The 21,203-nt window shown below is 41.0% G+C and overlaps 1 protein-coding gene across 15 annotated transcripts in view; it reads right to left on the bottom strand.

Annotated features, from left to right (window-relative positions):
- Positions 1-21,203, bottom strand: part of CACNB2 (calcium voltage-gated channel auxiliary subunit beta 2) — a 385,488-nt gene that overhangs the window by 118,279 nt on the left and 246,006 nt on the right. For 11 of the 15 annotated variants that reach the window (XM_082742043.1, XM_082742051.1, XM_082742050.1 and 8 more), the window contains one exon: positions 7,683-7,802. In XM_082742043.1, coding sequence (XP_082598169.1) covers positions 7,683-7,802 — 120 coding nt within the window. Of the gene's footprint in view, positions 1-7,682; positions 7,803-8,275; positions 8,483-8,550; positions 9,138-21,203 lie in introns of those variants that run through there. The other 4 variants (XM_082742053.1, XM_082742055.1, XM_082742047.1 and 1 more) reach the window with 4 other exon arrangements.

Here is a 21,203-nt window from a genome sequence, read left to right as displayed (position 1 = left end):
AGCCACAGGGTCGAGGTCCGAGCACGGAGCACATGGCTGGATGGACTTCCATGAATGCAGCAGTGAAAGAGATGGAAAAGGAGCCAGAGGAGAAGCAGCAATAGGCTTGTGTTGTAGGCAGAAAGGGGACTTGGTAGGGAAGAAGAACGAGGGGAGGCTTACAGAGAAGTCAAGGGAACACTTGATGAACCGTCGGTCGGCTTCATGAGGTCACGGGAGAGGTTAGTCACTATCAGTAGAGAGACCGAAAGGAGTTTCAGAGAGCTGGGGAAGAAACGAGGAACTGGAAATGGGGACGAAACCTGCTCTGCGGAAGGTTGGCACTAACAGGAAGGGCAAGACGGGAAGGAAGACAGGTGCTTCTGTTAGAAGGTAAGGAGGTAGCTCTTTTTCCAGAAGGGGAAGGGAGAAAAAGATGAGAGACTCTGCAGAAAAAGGCTACAACTAGTCACCAGCCGAATCCAGGTCCTGGGGTCATCCCCTTGCACAGAGTCTCCGGGCTTAGCCATGTGGTGTGCTGTCACCAACGAGGCCTCAGCAAACAGGACACAGAAAGGATGCGAGTATTTCCCAGTGGGGCTTGCACTCACTCACTCGGTGTGCTTGTAGCCCTTAAACCAGCAGGAGAAGGAGCCAACCGGCCTGCGGAGGCCTGAGAAACCCACCCTAGAGGAGGAAAAGGAACCCCGCAAGCTCAGAGATGCCAACCTCCACACCTGCAGAAGGCCATCCCAGAACACCTGGTCACCAGGCAACCTGCCAACAGGCCAGCGATGCACAGAAGAGAACTGGGACCAGAGGAAAAATGGTGGGGGCTTTAAGGTGACAAGATTTGCTCTGTGGCTAAAGCTAGCGGAGAGAACAAAGGAGGACTTTTTCGGATATCAAAGACAGTCCAGGCCCCCATCCAATGCTGTATGTACTTCATGGTCATAACCGCTCAAAAGTATTTCAAAATGCTCTGAAGATACAGAGCTTTGCATTTCTACTTTCCAAGTGTCTGTTGAACAGAGATCCTGCAACAGATGTTGTCGTTACTGTTGTTACTGTTAACTGTCACCTACCAGGTATGATGGCAGGATTAAAAGCACCAGTGTTCAGGGTTATACCTCCCCAGTCACATGCATGAGTTTTTGTTTTCTTACAGGTAGGAAAAAAAAGCAATCTAAGCTAATGTGTATTTAAATTAACCCAAGCTACTGGAGATCTGACCTTTTAACCAGTCTCCTACTTCTATTTGGAAGGTAATTGCTAGGAGCCAAGGAGAGCTGACCATTTTTCCATACAAAAACTGAAAGGCAGCATTGAGATCAATGATGGGAAAAGGAGTTTAGCCTAAAATATCGTCCTAAGAAGGTCTACCATGTGTCTTCTATGATGAGCACTTTCTGCTAGGTTTTTACCCATGAAACATGGTATTTTCCTATAAGCAGCTTTCTCATTTCATACCTGCCATATGTTTTCTGGATTCTAATAGTCTCTCTGATAGGTTTGAGAAAGTATGTAATACAGGCATATACATACGCTTTGTCCTTACCTCCCAGATAAGTTACCCACTCAGACACGTTTCTAAAAACATGTTTAACATTTTGGGAATTAAAAGGTCATCTTCAGGCTGAAGGTGAATACACATATTCATGGTTTTTTTTTTTTTTCTTTCTTCTGAAAAGACTGGTTCAGGGAGTATTTCTAATTGGGTCAGATTCTCCCACTGTCTAAGGCTTTTATGGATGAAGACAATAGGAGAAACACATTTTCTCTTTTATATACAATATGTTTACTGATGACTATGGGGGAATAAAACATGGTCAAATGAACATATGCTTCTTCCTAAAAATATATTTTTTTTTGAGAAAGTATAAACCCACAGACAAAAAGAACAGGAAATGAGAGGAGAGTCGACAAAAATGTAGACTATAGAAAGTGACAGTGGCAGTTAACAAAGTAGAAAGCGTGAGAACACCAAGTACCGAGAGGCTGGAGACTCGAGTCTGAGAACATGAACCAGACAAAAGGAAAGACGTCCCCCTCCAGTCCACCTATAAAAGATGAGCAGCCAAGAAGCTTTGCTATTGCACTTAGAACTTCCAGTGGGCTTTATACGTATTTAAGAGCAAGACCCTGTAGACTGCCAAAAAGCACATCTCTGAAGACAGTCTCCAGTATGTAAACATAAGACCAAATTTTAAAAGTTTGAAGAAGTACAGAAAAATTAAAATGAATAGCTCATGGGATGTAAGAGAAAATAGTACAGCAATGGAATAAGAACAGTGAAGCTACGAAAGAGGAGAGAAGAAAGCTCTTGGGAATCAGAAATTGTCAAATCTAAACATTTCAATGGGTGGGTTTGAAGGTAAAATGGAGAGAGACTAGACAGTAAAACAGAGAGACAGAAAAGAATCCAAAGAAAGCTCTCATCAAACTAGAAAATCCAGAAAAGAATATACACTGGGGAAAATGATCAAAATAAAAATCGGTCCCTTTCCAGAACTGAAGTGACTGGCCCTTTATAATGAATGTTCATATGAAAAGCCGGGCATGATAAATTAGAGATGCACCAAGGCAAAATTTTAAAATACCAAAAGCAGAGCAGTCCTTGACATACTGCAGAAAATTAAAAAACAAAACCCTCAAAACCCTAATGACGTTGGTCAGCATATCAACCATGCTGGAAGGCAGAAACACCAAAAATCACATTTTTTTAAGTTCCAAAGAAGAATCGCCATCATACCTGAATATTGTTACTAGCCAAACTAGGAATTAAATGTGAGGCTAGAATTAAGATATTTGCAAGTTGGCATGATCTCCAAAAAAACAAAAACAAAAACAAAAACAAAAAACCAAACAACTTTCTCTAGAAGTTTCCATGTTTTCTTGCTGCCAGCCATTTCCTATGTTGGTATTCGCTTACATTACTTATTAGGCCACTGGCCACTTTTCTATTTTTCAACCGAACTCTTGTGTCCATTCTGGAACGGCTTTCTGTTCCCGCCAGTAGGGGGCAGTCTTCCCACCCTGACGCTCCTGACTCCCCTACAGTATTTCTATCCTACAAGCACGATCTAAGGCCAAGACTTTTCTCCCCAAACAAACAGGAGAAGCTTTCTGCAGTCTGCTTATTTCTTTTCCGTGGCTCCTGCCTTGTAGCCTGTGTACTCACCAACGGTGCCTAATACAATTTCCCCACCAAGGTGCTATGCACCAATGAGAGAACAGTCAATTTAAAATTTCACGTTAATCCATTCTACTAAGAAGACTGCACTGAGCCTACTTCAAGTCTGTGCCAATCCCTTCCACATTCGGACTTCCTAACTCAGAGTCTCTGCACCTCGAGCAGAAGGCCATCAGTTCTGGGGAGTAAGAGTGAAAAGAAAAAAGTTCCTCTTTCAATTAACCAAAAAAAAAAAAAAAAAAAAAAGATGGTCCGATGACCCAGCAATTTCACTCCTAGATATATACGAATGAGAAATGGAAACATATGTTCATGCAAAAACTTGTACGCGAATGTTCATCACAGCATTATTCACAATAGCTCAAAGTGGAAACAAACCAGATGTCCACAGAACGATAACGGATAAATATATACATACAATGGAATATTACTGGGCAAAAAACAGGACCGAGGTACTGACATATACTGTAGCAGGGTGAACTCGGAAAACATCCCTAAATGAAGGTAGCCAGTCGCAACAGACCACCTACTGCACGATTCCATTTATATGTGAGATCTACAGAGACAGAAAGTTGGAGAGTGGCTAGGACTAGGGGGCTTGGGAAAAAGGCGCTCAGGTGCTAGCTCAGAACACGGGATTTCTTTAAGGGGCAATGAAAATGTTCCAAAGTTGATCGTAATGATGGTTGCACACCTCTGTGAATATTCCCCAAGCCACCAAATTGTATATTTTAAACGCGTGAATGAATTACACCCCACTAAAGAGGCCTTTCAAAAAAGATCACTGTGGGAGTAAATTAAGTCCATGTATTACTTGTCTGGAAGGAAAAAAAAAAAAAAATCAAAGAGCACCAACTTAAATAAGGCAAGATTTGCAGAGAACGGCAAAATCAGGTCAGCTGATTTTTCTTTGTCTGAAAATTAATACATAATTTGTTCACCGTAGAGTTTCCCAGTTGAAGAGAAACCATCATGAAAAGTACTGGCTTTTACTGGAATCACGGAGCGCCTGGTTAGAGAACCTTGTGCAGGTCACTGAATTTCCAAAGGCAACATCTCTAGCTGTACTCCTCGCCCCATCGCCTTCTGTCACAGACCCGTTCTTGAAGGCAATGAACGGGTCAGGTCTTTCTCACTTAAAGAGGGCCAGGATCTGAAAAGGCTGCTGCGGTTTATTCCAGGCTCTTTCCCAGGGATCTCACCGCACGTGATGGGCGGGGGCAGGGAGATGCAGCGCCCACTGAGCGAGTCTGCCTGCCGGAGGGATGCTATCCATAGGATTACACCAGAAGTGTGGGAAACTTTCGATTCTTCCAAGATGGTCGTGCGAAGTGTTTTCGACTCTCTAAAATTAAACGATGAATTCATGTATTTTTAAACTTTAAAAGCTTCCTTTCAAAATAGGGCCCACAAAGTCGTACTGACAGAAAGGCCTGGTGGGAGGGGAAGGGAGAAAATAAGCTAATGAGGGGCACCTGGCGGCGGAGTCCCTCAGAAGGGCCCGCGACTCTTGATCTCAGGGTCGTGAGTTCAAGCCTCACGCTGCATGAGGAGATTACTTAAGAATAAATTTTTTTTTTTTATTTAAAGATTATACTTATTCATTTGACAGAGAGAGAGAGAGCACAAGTAGACAGAGCAGCAGGCAGAGGGAGAGGGAGAAGCAGGCTCCCCGAAGAACAGGGAGCCTGAGGCTCTCCTATCCCCGGGCCCTGGGATCATGACCTGAGCCGAAGCAGAGGTTTAACAACTGAGCCACCCAGGCACTCCAAGAATAAAATCTTAAATAAAAATAAAAATAAAAATAAGCTAATGAAAAAGCCATCTCCAACCCCTCTTTTGCATTTCTTCTTCAGAGGTCCTGGAATTAATAAACCAGTCCTACCAAGCCAGGAGTTTCACATAAAGCACACTTAAATCCTAGTCCTTCCATGGTCTTTCAGAATATATTCAAATTCTCACCTATCCAAGTGTAACTCATTTGAATACATCAAAGGTTTAAGACAGGGACCTAATGGGGCACCTGGGGGGGGCAGTTGTTTAAGTGTCCCACTCTTGGTTTCAACCTAGGTCAGGATCTCTGGGTCATGAGATCGAGCCCTGTGTCCAGCTCCTCCTTAAGCCCTGAGTCTGCTTAAGACTCTTTCTGCCTTCCCCTCCGCACCCCCTGCTCCTGCTCTCTCTAAAATAGATAAATCTTTAAAAACAAAAACAAAAACCCCAAAACCCTAATTTTAAGGAAGAAAAATGGATGTCAATAAACCATTTTCATTAAACAGAAAACGTTTTGATTGTTTTGCCTTGGTTTTTAAATTATCTTCGTTTTTCTTTCATCTTCTAAGTTATTTGTAATGATAAACTTTTTAGTTTGTATGACAAGTAACATGAACCTGGTTTGATTTGGGAAACAGGATTTTGGTCCATGCTGGTTAAAAGATATTTAAAATTTCTACACAGTTGGGTCATTTTAACTGAGGACTTACAACACACAATTATGGACAAAAACTCCCCAACCAGATAACTAAAAACTTTGAAAACCAAACCTATAAGACAGTGGGTTGTACGATCATGTGATACGAATCTGAGAAACTGGTTAATTTTGGTATATGAAAATCACATGAATAAATTAGTGCAAATAAAACACTTATTTCTGGAACACAGACTGTTATTTTTTTTTCCCAGACTCTTCTTTGCACCCCGATACAAAATACAAGGATTCAAATTCTCCATCTCGACATATATTAGCTACACTGCAAACATGTGGCAATGAACTTCACTAGGCACACCTCTGTTGTTTTTCTCCATTAATTTTATATTTTTTTAATTGTGTAAAAACGTTTCACAAGCGATCTATTCTTTTAACATATGAAGTGCTACATACAGTTGTGCTAAGTCTAGGCACCACGTTGTACAACAGATCTCTCGAATTTATTCATCTTGCATAACTGCAACTTTCTGTTGATTAGCAACTCGCCACTTCCTCCTCCTCCTCCTCTTCCTCCTCTTCCCAGCCCCTGGCAACCACCGTGCCACTCTGCTTCTAGGAGTGTGACTGCTTTAGATGCCTCCTCTAAGTGGAATCACACGGGGTTCATCCCTCTGTGATTGGCTTATTTCATGGAGCATTATGTCCTCCAGCTACATCCTCAGTGTCTCCCCAAAACGTTTTAAATGGGGGACACCTGGGAGAGATTAGTTGATGCCAACCGGGCCACACCTAGCTTTATCAGCTCCCCAGACGACTTGTCTTGCAGTCAAGATGGTGTCAGATCTGGAAATGACTGCCCTGCCCGCATGAGGTGAGAACACTGTTTTGATGTATGGAAAGACTGCTTTTTTAAAAGTCAAGGCCTCCCTCCTGGCTGTTCCTCCGCAAACTACTTTGGCAGCTGTGCTAGAGGCCATGAATATTACATAAGGGCCGTCCATGCATTCCAGCCAGAATCTCCAAGTCACAATTCCCATAGCAACACAGAGATTTTACTCATCTCGGAAGTAGCAACCAGCAAGAGTGTCTAATGCCACCTCTGATTTTTTTTTAAGCAAGATCAACACAATACTACTTCTTTTTCCAAAGCAATATATATATACATATATATATTGGGAAAAAATATATATATATACATATATAATATGTAAAATATATTTTAAACATATATAATATGTAAATATATTTTAAAAATATATATATATATTTTTTTTTCCCCAAAAGAAAACCAACCACCATGCGAAATGGGTTCATTTCCAAGCTACCCAGATCCCAAGGGTATCCCCAAGACACCATAAACTTGAACGACAATCTATGCTTTTAGAAAAAGCTGCCATTCGAATGACTGCATGGGAAAAAGAATTCACATCGTTATAATTAGTGAAACGAACCCACTGTCTTGGTTAATACTGTACTTACAGATCTTATCTCTGATTTCCAGTCCCTCTTCCATAGCTACACACGTCATTTTAAGAACAGGTTCCAAGGGAAGGAACACTTTTAACTGATAAAATCTTTTATGGCTTATTTTTGAAAAGCATTACGCAACCTATTTTTTCAGTATAAGAAAATACTACTATAGAACATCTATGGAGTAAAATTTGGGGGAGAGACTGTTCAAGCCTATGAAAATACACATCGTCTTGAAGAAAGTTGTTTTTCTGGGCAGAGGAATGGTTTACTGGAAAAATGAAGTGAAATCGTTCTGTTACCAGAAGCAGATTTTTCCCCTTTGTTTATCTGGGCATCCTTTTCTGTGTGTCTAAATAAAATATCCACCTACAGAAACGAGTTGGTTGGATTATAAAACGAGATAAAAGCCAGGACCACTCTTATCTATCACCCTGCCTTTTTCTATCAAGGAAATCAAACACACTCCCTTTCTTGCACTTGTTTAAAATCAGACAATGACACACTGTAAGAGTCCAAACATATGCTTTAAAGGAAACTTCCACAGGTGGCCCATCTCAGACCCAGCACGACTGGCAAAGAAAGACCTTGGCAGGAGAGAAATGGTTTTACCTTTGCTTTTTCCAGCTGGGCCTGGGCCTGTCGCTCTGCTTCTCTGCGCACTGCCTCCCGATCTTCCTCCAAAGAAACATCTGAATCGGATGGACGGCTGGTGTAGGAGTCTGCCGAACCCTTGAGAGAAAAATTTGCATTTTAAAACAGATCCCATCTATGATGTTTGCATTGGAAAAGTCTCATTGACACAGCAGTTAGCTTCCTCGACTCTGCTATAAATTCCTGAAAAGAGGAGAAAATAATCCATTTTGTGGCGAGCCATCTAGAAACATCATGCTCTCCTTTGCAGACCACTCCCTGGGATAGTTGCGCCTACCAAGTTACCATTCCTTCCCCAGGCTGAGGGTTCCAAGGACTATGCTTTCTGGAAGCCTGAACAAGTTCCTTTATAATTAAACCGGCTCCGTGGTGCAGTGCCCAGCTGAAGGGCATAGAGGGGTTTCAAGGATGGCTTCAAGAAGAGACGACAGGCTAAATCAAGTATTTACAACGGGGAAGAAGATAACGACTAACTAAAATCATAAAAGAAAGCCTGACGCTTTCAATTCTCTGCCGCGACTCCCCTTTTAACATTAAGCATCCTTCGGTACTTTTCCATTCACCTGATACCTTCACTGACAAAACTGTAAGACAACAGCAGCCGGCTTCACTCCATCCTCAAGCAACACATTTTTTTTTTTTCCCCATAGCTTTAAACAGACATTTAATAAACGCCGCCTAAAGAAAACACCTGCCCGGGATAGCTTCTCTGGCAACAAATAACAACATAGGAAAAGGAGCTCAGAAAATTACAGGACTCTCCCTGCTCCCTCTGCTGCGATCAGGCTCAGATTACTAAATCACGGGAGCCCCTGCCAGCACTCACTGGAAGGACAGCAGCAGCAACGACAATATAGAGACTCCCCCAGACGAAAGCCCTTGAGCTTACACAGATATCCGAATTCTTCAGCCTTCCTCCCTTGGCTCTTTTCAGAAGCCTGACCCAGGTGGCCTTCATTAGCCAGACAGCGCCTTTCTCATCCGCAGCTGCAGCCCCGGGCACAGATCCTGAGTGCGCGCTGAGCCCTGGAGCGCCCCGGCTCCTTTCCTATCCATGCTCTGGGCAAGCCCCTCTTCTCCGTCCCTTCCTGCCTCCGGGGCTTTCACGCCTTACCCCGGAGGACTCAGATCCAAAGAGATTCTTATTTTCTCATTCCGGGCGCGGGGGTGCAAAAAAAAAAAAAAAAAAAAACCACCACCAAAAAACCACAAAAACCCCCAAACACTCGAATGCCTTATATTGCTTTAAAAATAAAGAACACTTCAAGTGCATTCAAAGACAGGCATCAACTCGTTCTAAACTTGATGCATCTTATCACACTCAATATTCTCTGCTCTGGGATTGTTACAGGAAATTAGTTGTAAGAGAACCTTTAAAAAAAAAAAAACCCTAGTGCAAAACGTATGCAGTGACATTTGCAAGTGCAAAGTTCAAGCCTTATCTTCAGAGATCTGGAGGGGGAGGGCGGAGGACGCACTCACCGCACTGGGCATGCTCCATATGTAGCCTTTTTACGCAGATGCCTACATCACACTGTTAGTCTATGTCAAATTGCCATTTTGCATCCGAAGTGTAAACAGCTGGAAAGGGCTCTTCAGTTCTATAGTAACAGGCACATGGTATGTCTGTCATGTAGCCCTTGCCGTTGAAACATTCTCCAGAGACAAAGCATGCAATCTTTTCATTTAATGATTCCTTTCCATCACCCTGCTGCAGAAAGTATATCCTGTGCCATAAGATAACTCAAAAATAAGCAATATGATACACACGTTATTGGACAGGAGAAACCAATGAAGATGCTTATCAGTCATAGCATCAACCTGCTCTTGATTGCTTGTGACTTTCCAAACAAGATGCAGGAGACCCATTTGCCTCTTTAATTAGGACATGAAAGTAATCACAGCTCAAAGCAAGGAGTTTAACTGAGCTCAAAATGACTTTGAACTGCTTCTCCAACTGAGACCATTTGAAAGAAAGTCCATAGACTGAATAACAGCATGCATTTTCAGAACAGTAACTATGAAGAAATTGCAAAGCTTGGTTGGTTGATTAGCTCGAGTTAAGATTTACAGAATAATTTAGTCCAAGTTCTTCTTATAAATAAGGTGACTCAAGTTTGAGAAGAGAAGATACTAATTTTCTGTACTAATTGAATTGCATTTTTAAAGTTCTCTGAAGAAATACACACTTCTAGATCTCTTAAAGTAAACATAAAATTCCATCACTGATTTCCAAATTACAGGGTTTTTTTTTTTTTGGCGTGGTGGAGAGGGGATTATTCTGTAAAGTCTCATGCAAATGGAAGATTTTTTAAAGAAAATCTTTGTTACTTTTTCTCTCTTCCTTCATTCCTCCTTTCTCCACAACCCATCCCCCCCAACCTTTCATCTATGGACTAAGACCAATCTTCATGATATAAATCCTAGAAAATACAGTAGAATAGAGGCTTTTGAATAAAAGTTACAGATTGAATGCACCTTAATTATGGTATCATAAATCAATAACCAGAATATTTATATTCTTGTGAAATAAATGTAAAATATATGGGAGATACCGAATGCATTGCAATTTTTTATTCCAATAAGATTCACAACAGGAGAGATAGGTATTTTTCCCCCCACCAGCTCGTATCCTAGGGGATCCCTAATCTTCCCAGAGAGCTTCTCAGTAGGAGTAGCATAGTACAAAACTACCAGGAAGCATAACTCTATCCCTAAAAGGGCCTCAGGCCCATTGTCACAAGTGTTGGCATTTTATTTATTTATTTTTAAATTAAATTTAATTTTTTTTCAGTGTTCCAAAAGTGTTGGCATTTTAAACTCAATCACCCTGAGGAAGGTTCAGTTCACACCTCAACGAGGATACAAAGTTTCTGTCCTTAAGAAATCCCATAATATGGAGAGAAAGGGCCCGGCACACGCATAATTGTGTGCTATCCCCTTCCCTTCTGAACAAAGTAAGATTTAAAAAGTCCTTGGCTAATAATCAGATGTAGCTTTAAATTGCACAATAATGTTGAGACCTGTTTCCAGGTTTAGTATATGTGCTGCCGAAGCGAGTACCTATTTCCAGGTTTAAATAATAAAGCATTAAAAAAAAAACCAACAACTCTACAGTGACTTTTGGCAAAGATCTTTTGAATATTTGCAACAATATATTAACTATTGGCTCTTGTACAATATGAGCTGGGACTCCCAACTGATGTGTAATGTAGCTTATAGAGAGTCATGATTCTTCCTTCATTCTTTGTATCTGTATTAATAAGAGCAAAATGGCAAAATTGTTTCATTACAGAAGTTGTATGAACCCACTGCAGAGAGAGACACACAAATAACGGTCACTTTCAATTCTCCCACCCAAAGATAACCACCACTATTAAAGAGAAACATGTTTTAGCCCCCAGAATTCTTGTGTTTTTGAAAGTCACCCTCCCCACATGTGCATTACAATTAATCTGCTTCCTTCTGGGAGTGTGGATTTATGTAGTTAGAAGTAATATATCTAATTAGGCTTTTGCCTTTGGTACCATATGGACTTTCTGGGTCATTCTGCCTCAAGTAGTCTCCAGTCAGGAACAGCTGGCAGACCATTCCATAACTCCAGAATAGGTTATTACAGGATGTACCCTGGATCTCTTGGGTTGCTACAATGTGATTAGCTGGTCTTTTACAGTTTTGTCCTTGAAGCTACCTCCCATGTTCAGCTACAAATATTTCCTTTTCCACACCTTAATATTCTCACTTCTCATTGTAGAGTTCCAAGATGTAACTTGCAACTTGACGTCTACCAAAACTCATTCCGGATCATTCGTTTTTATCCTCAGAACTCTTACTCCAAATATGTGTGCATTGCTTATGGGAAAGTTAGTTAAATTGGATTAACTCATGTTTTAAAAAATTTTTTATTATTATTAGTTTTTTAGAGAGGGAGAGAGGAGGTGGTGGGGAGGGACAGAGGGAGAGGGAGAGACTCTTAAACAGACTCCACACCCAGTGTGGAGTCCACCTCGGGGCTCGATCTCACAACCCTGAGCTCATGACCTGAGCTGAAATCAAGAGTCAGATGCTGAACTGACTGAACCACCCAGGTGCCCCTAACTCACACTTTTTTTTTTTTTTTAAAGATTTTATTTATTTATTTGACAGACAGAGATCACAAGTAGGCAGAGAGGCAGGCAGAGAGAGGAGGAAGCAGGCTCCCCGCTGAGCAGAGAGCCCGATGTGGGGCTTGATCCCAGGACCCTGAGATCATGACCTGAGCCGAAGGCAGAGGCTTAACCCACTGAGCCACCCAGGCGTCCCTAACTCACACTTTTTATCTACTCTTCAGTTTTTGTCCTTTTCCAATTTATGCCAAATACATGCACCAAAAGTGTCACCCTTTTTCTTTTAACACCTTTTTTCTATATTTATGAAGTTTGCTTTTTTGATGCTGTACTCTGTTTCAATCATATATCTTTCCAGCATCATTTTTCTGCAGTGTTCTTTTTCTTGTATTTTCTCTTTTAAAGCCCAAAGGGTAAGAGTCATAAGCCTATACAGGAGTAGCATCTTGGATCCCAAAGTGGTCATCTATTTCTGTAGAAAATCTTCATATGAAAGCAATGCTCTTGGGAAAAATCGATTTCTCACAGTATCCCAAGGCTACCCTGATTCTAGATAAATATGTTCCATCCAAACTCTCAAGACTTCAAATGACCCTCCACATGTATAGGACAATGCTAAGCCAATGGCAAGTTTGACTTCCATTGTTTCCTCCTGACCTGCCATGGGACAGACAGACATCCCATTGCCACACTCCTCAGGCCCACGCTTTCAGAAAAAAGCAAGATGTGATGGACTTCTGAGGCCAAGGACCAATGGGAAGAGTTCTATCTTGTATTATCTGCTTGCATTAGCTGGCAGAGATAATTCTTCTATTTCTCCTATTGTCATCTCTTTTTATAGGTAAGAATTTTTTTTTTTTTTCTGTGAAGAGATCTGGTCTCTAAGAAAATGAATTGCCAACCCCTGCACTGTTGAGGTTACAACAAAACCATAAACTGTTTACTAATGATAAGATCCTGACTCCAAAAATTTTAAAGTGGTAGACCACTGAGATGAAGTACATTTACATGAATACTGTATACTTTAGCTTGCAAATGTCATGGAAGTACTATTCATACCCATTTAATTAATGAGATTCTCAAATGTGAATGGCCTTCCATTTGGCTTAATGTGAAACATTAACCAAGGTCATGGGAATAAATCCATGTGGTAACTTTGATGATTATGTAAAAGCTAAGATATTAGCTTCAATTTTCTCAAGAGCACAGGGAAATTTAGAAACTTTTTATAATTGCCCTAGGTACTGACAAAAGGACTAAATGTTACCCAAAGCAAAACCAAAACCCAACCACATGCATTTACTGAGTACTTCCTACTTTGTAAAAGTGTATCATGCTCTGACTCTAAGTTAAATGCTGGGAATATGACAGAAAAGATGAAAGCTAAGTTCCCATCGGGGAGCCTAATAATCTAGTTGAAAAGCAGACCAATTTTTTTTTTTTTAAGTAATCAGAAAAATAATCCAAATAAGAAAACACAAAACAGACTGAGAAAGAGAATAATGGTGAGCAGGAGCTATTTTAGTTAGGGTTATGAGACAGCATTCTGAGATGTTATTGAAGCTGAAATATCCCATAGGAAAAAGACGAAAAACAAGTTAGCTTTAGAATGTTGAGAAAGGCAGTGTGTGGGAAGACAGAAGCGCATCTCCTCAGGCCTGAGGACAAGGTTTACTCAGCAATTTGAGGAAGGGAAAAGAGATCAGGGTAGTTTAACAGGATCCTTTTTCCAGAGGACAAAGTTCAGTCTCTCCCTCCTTTCTTCCCTCCTCTTTCTTACGCTGCAGGTAGATACACACTGAGGCACACTTGCATTAGGGATTTGGGGAATCCTTCTCTTTTTTTTTTTTTTTAATTATATTTATTTATTTGACAGACAGAGATCACAAGTAGGCAGAGAGGCAGGCAGAGAGAGAGGAGGAAGCAGGCTCCCCACTGAGCAGAGAGCCCGATGCGGGGCTCGATCCCAGGACCCTGAGATCATGACCCAAGCTGAAGGCAGAGGCTTTAACCCACTGAGCCACCCAGGTGCCCCGAATCCTTCTCATTTATGGGACATCACCTCATAGACTCCTTATCCCTGTAGCATTTAAGTTGTTAGTAAAGTCCACATTATGAGGAAAATCATGTCTTCTGACACTTAAACAGAGTTCTCAGATTTTCTTCCTTCTAAATCCAGCGCTCTCTCCCAAGAGTCTGTCTGTTTTTCAGATAGTGGTATGTTATGTTAATAATTAGAACAATTAATTTATTAAGATTAGGCTATCTATATGAATGATCATAATAATAACTGCTGATTTTTTAAAAAAGATTTTATTTATTTATTTATTTATTTGACATAGAGAGAGAGATCACAAGTAGGCAGAGAGGCAGGCAGAGAGAGAGAGGGAAGCAGGCTCCCCGCTGAACAGAGAGCCCGATGCGGGGCTCCATCCCAGGACCCTGAGATCATGACCTGAACCGAAGTCAGAGGCTCAACCCACTGAGTCACCCAGACGCCGCCTGGAGACAGATTTTAAATGGAATTCAAATTTGAATTCAGGTTCCATGCATGCATCACTTCATACAAATAAGCCAAAACAATCCTTTCCTGCCACTAAAGTTTCTACTTGAAAACGCTGATGATTGAAAATGCTCTTTTACTGCTTATCAGGCACACATGTAGCCATTTCTAATGGTCATAAAATGCCAAGATGACTTTCAAGTTCTTCATTGTCTTTGCTAAACCTAGCACACGTGCCCTCTCTCTCTCTCTCACACACACACACCCATATACATTTTCACAGAACCTCAAGTTTTATCTTCCCCAAAGGCGCAATGAAGGTCCAACAAAAAACAGATAATTTCTCATTCATCACTGTAATGCTGTTTTGTGCAAAGAAGCATTCAAAGAGTTGGATGCTACCATGAAATTTTCCTCCCTTCAGAGGAATCTCAAAATTGTAAAGCCTTCATTTCATTACTCATCTACAATAGGAAGTAGATAGGTAGAAGAGGAAAACAATGGAAGCCAAGAAATTAGCTATTTAAAGTTCTCTCTTTTCCCTGAAAATGAACATAACTTTGGCAAGCTGGCCTTTGGTAGCCATGTTGGCAGCTAATCTTGCCAGAAGCTGGCTGGAATTCAAGCATCTTCTGAGTATATGATCAACAGGAACAGTTGCTGGTGTTCAGCACTGAAGCTGAAGTTACTAAAAAGTACAAATCAGAGACATGACTAAGTCACCTATATTTTAGAGGAATATATTTTTTTAAAAGAGTAACATATTAAAACACTGTTACCACCAAAGTATGCCTTAAAAGAAGGGCATGTGGCTCTTTGTATTTTGCAGAAGAACCTCTGAACAAAATTTGCAAAATTTGATGTTGCTAAAAAGAACCATTTTTAAAAAGTTAAAATTAGATGGCCATTTTTTAAAAAAGATTTTATTTATTTATTTGACAAAAAAAATTTATTTATTTATTTATTTATTTATAGGCAGAGAGGCAGGAAGAAGGGGGGGGGTGGTAAGCAGGCTCCCTGCTGAGCAGAGAGCCCAATGAGGGGCTCGATCCCAAGACCCTGAGATCATGACCTGAGCCGAAGGCAGAGGCTTAACCCACTGAGCCACCCAGGCACCCCTAGATGGCCATTTTTAATGTTATTTTGAGTTTGGGATTTTAGGCATAGGATAAATAATTTTCCTTCATAATTACAACATTGTGTGTGGCTGGGGCGTGGGGATTGCTGAGGGAGGTTTCTAGGCCTTTCATATATGTTTACTGATGGTGATAGATGACAACAATGTTTCACGCTCTATAATTTCTTACCTAAAACTTTACCTTTCAGCCATGAAAATGGAAACGAGTAGGCAAGAAGCCCGAAAAATCGCAGTCTGGGAGAGTTGACTTTTCCTAAAATACTGCTGAAAAAATTTAAATTAAATGAGGGAAAAGGAGTGAATGAATCAGACACAGGACATTTTTGGCACAGGAACTCATGGTGAGTACAGATACTGTCAGAAACTCTGCGTGGACATCACTACCTTCGGTCTTCCCACCAAGTCGTGCTGATCAGCAGACACAGGCTCTCACTCCTCTCTGCCCAAGAAAACCTTCCTTTGATTCCATTTTCTCTGCCACTCCCCATCCCATGTCTTTGCTCTCCTCTGCAGAAAAAAAAAAAAAATGCCCCAAAGATGTTGCCAATATTCCCTTCAATTCTCTTCTGGTTTTCTCTGAAACCTACTCTCTCCTTGCCCTCCACCATCAGTGCTCATCAAGGCGGTCAGTGATAGGGGGCTAAGTCCGAAGGGTAATTCTCCACATGCATCTTTCTTAACCTATTAGGAGCACGGAGCATGGTAAAGTTCAGTATCGTTCCTCATTCTTTTTATTCCCTTTCTCAATGGGGCTTCCAGAAACGTCTCTCTCTGTCCTTCTCCTACCTGTTGGCTCCTCCTTCTAAGTCTCCTGTGCTGGTTATCTGCTCTTCTACCATCTGCTCTGGCCTCCTCCCCCACACAGCCTCCTTCTTTCTGCTCCGACCTCACTCATCGTTTCACAGGCACCAGGAATGCTCTCTCCCTAGATTTCCACATGACCAGCGACCACCTACTTCACGTCTTTGTTCAGACTTCACCTTCTCTCTCTTTTTTTTTCCTTAAAGATTTTATTTATTTGTTCAACAGAGAGAGAGATCACAAGTAGGCAGAGAGGCAGGCAGAGGGGAGGGGGAAGCAGGTCCCATGCCGAGCAGAGAGCCCGATGCGGGGCTCGATCCCAAGACCCTGAGATCATGACCTGAGCCGAAGGCAAAGGCTTAGCCCACTGAGCCCCCAGACGCCCCCAGACTTCACCTTCTCTATGAGGCCCTTCCATGACCATCCTATGGAAAACTAATCCCCAGGGCCCTCCAGTTTCTCTAATTCCACTTACCCTCCTCTACTCGTGCTTGTAAATGGTGCTTTTACCTTCGGACACACCATCTAATTTGGTTATTATGTTTATCATGCGGCGTCTTTCTCCCCTCAATGGAAACATCCAGGAGGGCAAGCATACTCTTTCCCGTTTTGTTCACTCATTTACCCCATGTGCCAGAATAGTAGCTGGGATGGCATACGTGCTCTATGAATATGTGTTGAATGAATGAATAAGGGTTACCAGAGAGAGACAGAGAGCCTGTTCCTCCTCACACCCCATGTCTCAAACCTCCTCCACTACAAGGTCCTCCTTAGCCTTCCTAAACATTTCTAAATATTCCTAAACATTCTCAGGTTGCCTCCTTACTAAGAAAACAGCAACAGCAGATTGACCCAGATGGTGAATGGCTAATAAAGACTTGGTACAGTGAGCAAGAGCAGAAAACGAAGACCTTAACCTGAGGATATACTTGGTGTTTTATCGTGACCCTCAATAAATACCAGTTCCATGAACTTAGAGCAAAAGTCAGCTATGATCAGTTGATTAAATACACATGTCCCCTAACAAACAAACCACTTAAAAAAAAAAATCATTGTACTTAAGATGTATACTGCAACCTTATTCCCAGAAATGTAGGAGAGATTTTATATTTTGAAAATATGATTGAAGCTCATTTTCTATGAAGATCCTTTTCTCATTGATTGTACTTCTTCATTCCAGGGATTTAAAGTTCCAGTCCTAAAATGGCCAAGGACCCTTTGTGTAGCCATAAGCAAGTCATGTAAACATTCTCCAGGCTAGATACCCCCCTGAAAAAGGAATATAAAAAACAAAAGAACAAAAATTAAAAAAAAAAAAAACCAACTAAACAAAACAAAACAAAAAAACGGTGCTACTAGAAAAATATTCTTAAAAATTTTCTTACAGATGGTTGAAAAAACACTGTAAATATGACATACTGTATGACCGTTTACTGACTGTTACTTCTCATGCACTAGCCCTGCTTTTCCTATGGGGACCGAATTTAAATTCACGGCAGAGAACGTGACTATACATACAATGTCTAGTAAGACAGAGTGTTCAAGAAAATCAAGCCAGCCCAGAAGGAAGATATTTCTTCAAGCAATTCCGGGTGATATATTTAAAAGGAATGCAACTGACTAACTGGACAGATATATAAAACTCTGAAACATCTTAATGGGCTCTCTATCACTAAATAAAGGTCAGATCGGAAGATGACATGTCCAGTGGTGAGTCTTTCCTTGAGTGGCAGAACAATCAAACAATAAATCTTGGCACCTGCCTGCCGGGGTGAACGCTCCCAGGTGTGGCAAGGCACAATCAATCCAAAGACATTAAAGGATAGTCATTGGTGTCCTCCAGGGAACCACAGAGCTGTAGGAAGGGCTATGGCTTCAGTCCTTAAAGATTCTACCCTCTAAAATGTTCTTTGAATATGCAGAAGTTCTATTAATTGATAAAACAGTCAGAGATCAGGAGATCTAAGTAGACAAAGGTTAAGAATACAAAATTCACAAAAAAATCAACCAGTCACAAGCATCTGGAAAAAGTGTTGAGGCTGCTCAGTGAAACACAATAACATTTCCTCATCAAATGAGTTCTCTCTGCCAAGTACCAATTCACAATGTTATGAGGATACATTAAAACTGATGCTTTAACATCTTGTTGATAGTGTTTTGACTTTCATTAAACCCTTTGGGAAAGCGATGTTCTTTCTGTTTGTATCTAGACGTGTATCCAGACTAATACATATTTAGACTATAATGATTTCACTTCTGGGACCTGTCTTAAGAAAATTCTAAAATTATGTTCCATACAACACTTAGATTATTACATAACCTTAATAATAGTTACAAAGCCTGTAAAGCATTATAGACAAATGTTATTGATGATTATATTTGGTTAAAAGGATAAAGAAATAAAAAATCTGTATCATTTCTTTTTTAAGATTTTATTTATTTATATGACAGAGAGAGCGCGCGAGCGAGCATGAACAGGGGGCGGGGTCGGGGGAGCTGCAGAGAGAGTGAGGGAGAAGCAGGCTCCCCACTGAGCAGGGATCATGACCTGAGCCAGAGGCAGATGCTTAACCCACTGAGCCCCCCAGACGCCCCTGTATCATTTCTATAAATACATACATTCATGCATGTAAAAATACTGGGAGGGCACAAAATGAACAGAAGAGATAAGGTTGGATTCACCGTAATTCATGCAGGGAGCTAATTTAAATTTTTTTTTCTGTAATGATACCATTTTTGAATAGAATTAAAAAGCTCTTAATGCAATTGAATTATCTAACAAAATACCCTGAAAGTATTTTTTGTGTTGTATAAAAGAGGATTGGCGGATATATACTTTCTGTAATATGTTGATTTAACCTTGATAGTTTTTTGCATGTGGGGAAGGAAGACAAGCTATGGATCTTCTGAAAGACTCTTTATGCACACTAAAGGGAGGAAGGGAGGAAATACGGATGCACGAATTACATCAGGTAAGAAATAAGAATTAAAAGAAAAGTACTGGAACCTCCAATGTTAACATTTTAAAGTAGTACATATTACATTTCTCTGCAGAAAATGCGTTAAAATGATTATGTTAAGTTTCCACTGAAACACTGGGACGTTCTCATATGACTGCTTAAATAATTTTTTTGCTACTGGGTTAGATACTTAAGCAGGCCAAATGACTCAGTAATTTGGTATTAGATTATTAATATACTGCTCTAAAAGTCTAACCTTCCAGAAAGATATGACTTTGGTTCAGAGAGACTTAATATTAAAAACAGGCTACGCCATCAGGGATTTGGCTGGAAAAGTGCCAGTGGTATGGAGCATTTAGAAATAAAGAAATGCAAAGTACCCTACTGACCTAAAATAGTTAATGCATCCCTTAAGCAGCTAACCTACCTTGGGGAGGTGATTTAAGAACCAGAGACGATCTGGTTTAAATAAATCTATGTTTAGAAATGTGCTGCAAATTTTAGATTGTTTAGCCGGAGCTGTATTGTTGGGTATGTCAATACGCTATTAATGCTAGAAAATCCAGACTATATTAAGCACACTTAATAAGCATCAGACATAGCCACTAGGTATATTCATAGGGTATTTCCTGTCTCACAAATAAAGGATTTTTTTGGCAAATATTCGATATGTGGCTTCATAGACCAAATGCTCATGCGCCTGCCCCCCCCACCCCCAATTCATATGTTGAAACCTAATCTCTAAAGTGATGGTATTAGGGGGTGGGCTTTTGGGAGGTGATGAGATCATCACAGTGGAGTCCTCCTGAAGGGAATGAAGGCCTTTGTAGAAGAGACCACAGAGAGCCCCCTTGCTCCTTTGACTGCATGAGGTCCCAGCAGAAAAGAGGGCTGTCTGTGTGTGAACCAGGAAACAGGCTCTCACCAAACAACGAATCAGCCAATGCCTTGATCTTGGCCTTCCCAGCTTCCCAAACGTGAGAAATAAATACCTGTTGTTTTTAAGCCACTCATCTATGGTATTTTATAATAACAATTCACATAGACGAAGACACAAGGAAATAGATGTTCTGATTTAAGTTTAAAAGTATAAGGGACTTCGGTGTTGGTAAAACCTCCATCAAGACAGGCAAAAATGCTGTGGCAGTTTGGTAAGAAGACCGTTTGGTAAAGATTAGAAAAGACCAGGTCACTGCTGCTGACCATGCCTGTCGACGCTTGCACGATGGCCTGGGGACCCCTGTGTCAGAGCCTGTTATATGCCAGATGCTTCTACTGTTAAAACAGACCCCAAACGTGAGCACTTCAAAGCAAAAATACATCTACTAGCTCTTCCACTCCACTAAAATATCAATCATTTAGTATTGTGGACAACTAAATTTATTATTATCTCTCCCTCCCCAACACACACACACACACTAGACTATACTGTTCTACTTTCCTGTCCACAAGGGTGGCAAAAAATTGGGTGTTTTTTTTTTTTTTCTCTTCTGTATCGCTAGGGAGAGTGCACATCTGGGAAGAAGAGCCCGTGGGGGTTTACAGACGTTCCAGAGGTAATAACCTACACATGCTTTTATGACAGTTTTGGTAATTTCTGTATAGGAGAGGGACAGATGCTCCGAGGGAATGTAGCAGGGAGACTAAGTAGAAGCTTCTAAAAGGAAAAGCAAATTTAGGCCGGCCGGGTTTAACGTCGAGAGGCAGCAGGTCATAGAAAGAGGTAAGGGGAACATGTTCCAAGCCAGTAGGACCAGTTTGAAGAAGAGAATTCTCTTGGCATAGTTAAGGAGCCAGAGCTTAAGGGGCAAGAGGAAACCTTTTGAGAGAACTCATTGGAATATACCTTCTGGCACTTAGGACTTCAAGTGTAAAGTGATACATCCAACTACCAAGGGAATTAAATTATAGGCATACCATTAATTCCTTAACTTTTCAGGGAGGAATACATGCGATCAGCTTGAATGATCC

The sequence above is a fragment of the Mustela nivalis genome (genome assembly GCF_964662115.1).
Source record: "Mustela nivalis genome assembly, chromosome: 7".
NCBI classification, from domain to species: Eukaryota; Metazoa; Chordata; class Mammalia; order Carnivora; family Mustelidae; genus Mustela; species Mustela nivalis.
This window is presented reverse-complemented; position numbering and strand designations above follow the sequence as displayed.